Source organism: Lathyrus oleraceus, chromosome 1 (assembly GCF_024323335.1).
Source record: "Lathyrus oleraceus cultivar Zhongwan6 chromosome 1, CAAS_Psat_ZW6_1.0, whole genome shotgun sequence".
Lineage (NCBI taxonomy): Eukaryota > Viridiplantae > Streptophyta > Magnoliopsida > Fabales > Fabaceae > Lathyrus > Lathyrus oleraceus.
The window spans coordinates 419,859,398-419,866,321 of NC_066579.1; the positions used below are offsets into that span (position 1 = coordinate 419,859,398).

Below are 6,924 nucleotides of genomic sequence, written 5' to 3' on the forward strand. Positions count from 1 at the left end.
GTCAAACACAAAAATATAATTAATGAATTCTTTTCTCATCCCCACACTCTATTTAATTGAAAACATCATTTTATACCAACACACATACACACATAAAAAAGGGCTCCCTAGGAGTACCTAGGACACTTTGGGTGCTAACACATTCCCTCTGTATAACCAACCCCCTTACTTGTAATCTCTGGCATTTTATTAGTTTTGATTTGAAAACTTCTTATCTTTGGGTTTTGTTTGTACTTTTACCTTTTCCTTTGGAAACAATAAAAGCACGGTGGCGACTCTGGTTTTATTGACGTTAAGTTTATCCATAGCTTAATGGTCATGAATGTACCACTACAGCGGGTGCCAAGTATAGATGGAAAGTGTCATCTTCATGGTTTGACCATGTCCCAACAGTCAGAAGGACGCATCTCCCACTCTTTACACACATGGCGGGCGCCATGTAGAGGATGGAGGGCGCCATCTACCTTAAGAAAGCTTTCGGTCAAGGCAGCTGGAGCATTCTCCCATGACCAGAGAAATTCTCTCACACGAATTTTGAATGGGTTTCTTGGACCCCAAGGCATGGTTAAATTATAAATAGGTCTTAGATTCTTAGTTTAGGGCATCCAGTCTTAGTTTCAGCATTAGGCATAAATTTAGTATTCAAAGCGATAATCTGTCACATCGAGAGGTTATCGCATTATTGTTGTAATCGAGATTGGAGCTCTGTAGCATATAAGTTTATTTTCCTGTTGAATTTACCTTCAAGTCATATTTACTTTCTGCCATTGTACCAGACTCAAGTCTCCGATTTGGAGCAGGTTTTTATTTAAATTCACAATTTGTTATATATCGCATTGTCTTTACTTTATTTAAATTCCAGCACCTCTTTACATTCTTTATTTTCTTGTCCCGCTTTAAATTTATTTACATTATTGCTCTACTTTACTTTGTTTACTTTATCGCACGATTTACTTGTTTTAAATTCTCTTACCGCAAAAATATTTGTCCTCGAACCGAACTTAAGAGTGACACTTTCGTTATTTTGGAAACCAATCACACACTTATCACATTTTTAATCCCTAAATAACTTATTCTGCAAATCAATTATATGCAATGTTTACCATAGTCATGTCCAGCTAAATTTACTGTGATGGGATGTGAGGACCGTCGTTTCGACGGTACTCCATATGTTGTATATGTAGAAATACTTTAGGGGCTGACTTTGATTTTAAACAATTTTTCTGAACGTAAATGGATCGGCCATTACGTAAATGGGACCGTGTTTCTATTTACATAATAACTGTGATTACGTCGGGTAAGATCGAAAGCCGTCTGATACTTTAGATAAAAGTTGGTTAGTTTTTAATTGATAAAAATAACAAAAACGCTTAATTAATTAATTAGGAATATTTGATATTATTAGAAGGCGATTGTAAAACTATTTTCGGACGCGTTTATAGATTTAGGATCTGGTTATTCGAGCGAAAGCCCGGAACCCTTTTAAGTCAAACTTTCAAATCAAAATCACTTTTCAATTGAGCTAAGAGTTTATTTCCTTAAAAAATGAGTTTACTATTTTAACGCGGTAAGAACCGGCCATATGTGACAAATGGAAGGTATAAATTAGAGAGTAAAACTCGGTTCCGATTACGCTAACGTGATGGTTCTTGTTTAATTAACTTTTATTTCAAGAAGAAAATATTGCCCCGTAAGTGTTACTACTAGACAGTAGGAGTACTATTAGATCGAAATGAATCACATTCCAGTATTATTTCTCTCAATTCAATCTTTCTTTTAATTTCCTGTATGCATTACACTCTGTTTCAATTAGCCTTAGATATACAACGTAACAATAGTAATCGATAGATTGACATTGGCCTTTGTGGGATCGATAATCTTTTATATTACTTAGACATACTCTGTATACTTGCGGATAATCACCACCATTGATTACTCTTTGTATACCAAGAAGAGGCACATTAGAGAACTCCTGACAACTATCAATAACATCGACGTCATCGTAAGCAGAAGAATACCAAGGTATATCATCATTGGTGAAAGACATAAGTCTTTGAGACCACCTTAAACAATCCTTGTTTTCTTTGAAGGTAGGAGACTGCGGCAAGTGCGAAATAAACCACTTGTACAGTAAAGGCGCACAACAGACAATAGTTCGACCTCCTTTAGAAGTCCTATGATGAATGGAGAAGTAGGTGTCACCAAGCAAAGTTGGAACAGGATTTCCAACCCAAAAGATCCTGATAGTGTTAACATCAACAAAATTGTCAATATTGGGAAACATGACCAAACCATAGATGAGTAAGGAAAGAATAGTTTCAAAGGTCACCATACTATTAGCATTAGTAAAAGAAAAATCATTCTCAATCAAAAATTTTGAAGTAAACCCTCTGATACCTCTTTTGACAGTGAGATTAACATCTATGTTAGATTTCCTCAGGTGAATAGCTTCGGCAATAACTCGAGACTCAAGAATTCCTTCCACCCCACTAAAAGGAACTCTATCATAAACTAGTATACCCAAAAGATAAGCATACTCCTTCATGGTAGGAAACAACTGATAATCGGGGAAAGTGAAACACTGGTAAACAGGATCATAGAACTGAACCAAAGTACAAATAAGACCATCCTCAACATCAGTAGATAGAATAGATAGAAGTCTTCCGAAACGGTCTCTGAAATCCTTAGGATCATTCATAAAAGGTGATAGCTTCCTTAACTCCATGAGATCGGGACATCTAAAATTGTATTTCCGAGTGTTTCTTCTTCCAATATCCATATTCAAAATATTTGCGATGTTTGCAAAGAGAGTGTCTAAGTTCCTTGAAAATTGAGAGAAATGCTCATGCATGCAATGAATGCATGATGCAACAATCATAAACAGGATCACACAAAGCACACAAATAAAGTCCAAAGGTCCGAAGTCACAAGCATGGAGCCAAGGGTAAGAACCAACCCACAATGTATGTGCTAAGGGGATAATCACCTGTAGAACAAGGTTCTAAAAAATTCTCGTAGTCATAATTCCATCTTTTGGATATTATCGGCTTAAACGACTACTTGTCAACTAATAATATTCTCAAGAGAAACTTGTCCAAGTGTATTATCACGTAACAACTAATTCAAGTCTACACCTGAATAGCCACCGCACTACATCCTAAAAGGCCAAGATGGGTTAAGGGTTCTAAGGTCCTCAACTTCTCGAACTCCCAGGTCAGAAAAACTAATGTCAACTACGACTGCTCATGTGATATCAGTAATCCCAAAGGGGCCTCCACTGAGTGGGGGATCTCAAGTCATCTTATTAAGGATTAACACCCCGTAAGCCAAACATGACTATACCACCCTCCTATCATAAGAGCACTCAAGTCCGGGTATAAGACTTATCTCACCATACAGAGATCACCAAGCACCAGACAGAACAATCAATAACAAACAACAACATACATAATATATACACATAAACAAAGATGGGCTTAACCTACTAGGGACTACTCCCTAGCAGAGTCGTCACTTTTCTGTAGCGGTAAAATTTTTGAGATTAAGTTATTGATTAACTTAACTCATAAAGCAAGAGTCGCCACCACGCTTTTATTGTTTCTAAAGGAAAAGGGAAAAAGTACGAACAAAAATCGAAGAAGTTTTAAAATAAAACTAATAAAAAGAGATAAGGTTTTGGGGGTTGGTTATGCAAAGGGAAGGTATTAACACCCTAAATATTCATGGTACTCCATGGGGACCTCTTTGAAAATATCTACATTTTAGTTTGAAAAGGGTGTTGTTTGCAAAAGATTGGAGAGATGGGGAAAGAAATGTTTTTTCTTAGTTTTTGTGTTTGCCAAGACTTTTGAAGTCTCGTGCCTATGTACCAACAAAGTGCAATGGAGGATCGAAACCTCGTAGTTCATGGTGAAAATAACAAAAATGTTTATTTTGACTCATTTTTAATGGAAAGACATTTTGTCATTTTTAGGAGAATACTCAACTAGTCACCCACAAGTATGAGATCTTTACATCATCGTGAGAAGGACTCCAACTTGGATAAGGATCAACAAGCATGTCACTAGCTCTCACAGATGGAAAAGAATTGTCATCAATACTATGGGGATAGGAGAATTATATCTCAACTATGGAAATACTCATGTCTAAGCTTCGATAAAAGTTTTAAAAGGAATAGTGCACAAAGGACACAAATATGATTTAAATGAGTTATGCATTTTTTAGTCTTTTAAAATTGGTCTGAATATGCTTAAAAGGGATTAGCATTTATTAGTAAAAAGGTTTTGAAAATCAATTGACAAAAAGTCAAGGTTTGTTAAAAAAAATGGTGCAAGTTAGAAAACAAGAAGATTTTTGTAAAGAGGGAGAAGATTTGAAAATTAAAGAGAGTGGGGGGGAGGGGGGAAGAAGAGACTATCCTAGAGCATAAAGTAAAATATAGGGAGGAAAGATTTAACCAAGAGATAGCAAGCTTTATGACATGAGTCAATCAACAATTCCCTCCTTTGGATTAAGTCTCAATCAAGCCAAATAAACAAATAATAATCCATGTATCAGATGAAACCAAAATAACCAAACCAAGTCTTCACATAGAAGTCCAAAGTCAAAGGCATCAGATGAATCCCAAGGTCTTAAATCATGATATCCCAAAGCAAAGGTCAAAGTCGTAGCTCTAAGTCCATAACTCCATAACAATGCTAAGGATAGTAACCTCAAGTCCATGGATAAAGGGAGCCAAAATCTTTAGGGTTTTTTCTTTATTAATGTTTTCTTTACAAGGATATGAAACAAAAGTCCAAATGGACAAAAAACAAATGACATAATCACAAATAATATGATATGGGATGCTAAATATAAAGTATAAAGTAAATGGCATAAATAAAATAGCATAAATTAAATGACATTAAAGTAAAAGTTAATACAATAAAATGTTAGTAAATGATGTTAGTAATAAAAAATGAAAGATGGCTTGGTCATTTTTTGGAGAACACTCAACTATTTACTCACAAGCATGAAAACATGAACCCATACATCATTATGAGAAGGACTCCAATTTGGATAAAATCAACAAGTATGCCACTAACTCTCACAAATGAAAAGGGAGCAATATTTTCACACAATACGATGAGGAGTAGGAGACTTACAATCTCACTTATAAAAATGCCTTTTCTTTCGGGACAAATTTAGTGTTATGTTAAGCAATCGTAATTGGACTTATGTAGAAGTCAGAACTATCTGAGGTCGGTCGATAATAATGTTAGTGTTAATACATTCTATAGAAATGATATGTAAATCATTCTCTTAATGTCATGCCACACAAAAAGAAAAGAAGGAATGATCAAGCACAAAGGCTAGAAGGATTATCTATTACTTCAATCCATACTTCATGACACTTAGGACAAATTTATGCATCATTTCAAAGTACTTTAAATGATCCATGATCAATTAAGAGGTAGATTTGAAATGATGAAAGTTCATCAAACACCAATCCACACATCATGAACAAGATGGACACAGACTATCCAATTGATCAAAAGGGGAAAGGAGGGAAATGAAGAAGAATGGGACAAGAGAAGCCACACCCAAATTGGACCAAAGGCTTGATCAAGTAATCATCAAAATCAACCATCCATTTTAGTGGATTAGGTTTTTCACCCCATCAACACCCAAGATCCATTGAGTTTGATGAGACTCATGAGACAAACCATCATGATTCAAGGCCAACAGAAGTTCACAGAGGTCACAAAAATATAAAATGTAATCAAATGAAATAAAAATGCACCAAAAATATTTTTAAATGAATTTTAAAATAGAAATAAAATGAAAAATCTATAAAGTCCTTCAAAATACTAAACAAATGGCGAAGAAAATTATGGAAGGTTGAAAAAAAAAATAAGAAGCATGTAATAAATTTTTCAGAATTTAAAAATGCAGAAAAGTATTTTTAAACCAATTAAAAAAAGGAGGAAAGAGAAAATTCATAAAAAAAATATAAAATCAGTGAAATAAAATATGAAAAAATAAAAATCAGATGAAGAAAAATAAAAGAGAAATTTAGAAATTATTTTTGGATTTTTTGGATGAAAAATGAAATTACTATGAATTTTTTTTAAAAAAAGAAATTAAAAATAATAAAAGAAAAAGAATTAAAAATCAGAAAAACATGGAGCGTTGGATCACGCCTCATTAATTGACGTGGCAGATCCAATACTCCTCAGGTTAGGACGCACGATGGAATGCAATACAAACAACACACAAGATCCAATTCAAAATGAACCAATGAAAACATTTCATTTGTCCAACGTGTCTGGCCAAACTCAGATGACTTGGAGCACTCTGGTCATCTTCTCCGGTGGATTCTCACAGGAGTTTCATCATTTGGTAAATTCAGAACACGAGACCACCATCACTATGATCTTTTTCTCATCCTGAATTCAACCTTATGCTCCAAATTCATCTATCTAAATTGAGCAAGAGGGATTTTAGAGAAGTTTCAGAAGTAAGCAAGCCGCAAAAAATTAAATTAAATGATAAACACGATTAATCAACACCAGATAAGTTAGGGGAAAGCATCAGAGAGTGAATGACTACATTGTGGTAACTTGTTTGAGTTCAAATGATGCTCAGAACTACCTTGTCCAAATGGTGATCAGAAGTTGATGAAGCTCGATCTGGTTAGAGCACTTCAGAAGGTCTCACATCTTGGGAATTGTTACAAAAGCTTCAGAGGATGTCGAAGATGCTAATGGAATCAAGAAATTGGGTTAAAATAAGCTAGAATTCAAAACATGATAGTTGAATTTTTCTGGAAAATTTCAGGTTGCAGTAGGGATTTCTTGGCTCTCCAAAACTTGGAAATGAATGCAATATCTTACTCTATTTATAGGGAATGTCTTTAGATCCAAATACGTGTGAAATGATGTT

At 34.7% G+C, this 6,924-nt stretch overlaps 1 protein-coding gene across 1 annotated transcript; it reads right to left on the reverse strand.

Moving 5' to 3' along the window:
* Nucleotides 1-1,703: 1,703 nt before the first annotated feature.
* LOC127113343 (uncharacterized) lies at nucleotides 1,704-2,779 on the reverse strand. Its single transcript, XM_051046480.1, has 3 exons — nucleotides 2,219-2,779; nucleotides 1,901-2,098; nucleotides 1,704-1,784 (listed from the first exon to the last, which is right to left on the reverse strand). Exons 1-3 carry the CDS (start codon nucleotides 2,777-2,779, stop codon nucleotides 1,704-1,706), a joined length of 840 nt encoding a protein of 279 aa, XP_050902437.1.
* Between the last annotated feature and the right edge of the window lie 4,145 nt (nucleotides 2,780-6,924).

Excerpts from the sequence above, each read along its gene's own strand:
- LOC127113343 (XM_051046480.1), bottom strand. The coding sequence starts at position 2,779 with ATGGATATTGGAAGAAGAAACACTCGGAAATACAATTTTAGATGTCCC. Across the intron at positions 2,099-2,218 it reads TCTTTTGGGTTGGAAATCCT|TCTCCTACCTTCAAAGAAAA; the intron begins GTTCCAACTTTG and ends CACTTGCCGCAG. Across the intron at positions 1,785-1,900 it reads ATTATCCGCAAGTATACAGA|GAAATTAAAAGAAAGATTGA; the intron begins GTATGTCTAAGT and ends TAATGCATACAG.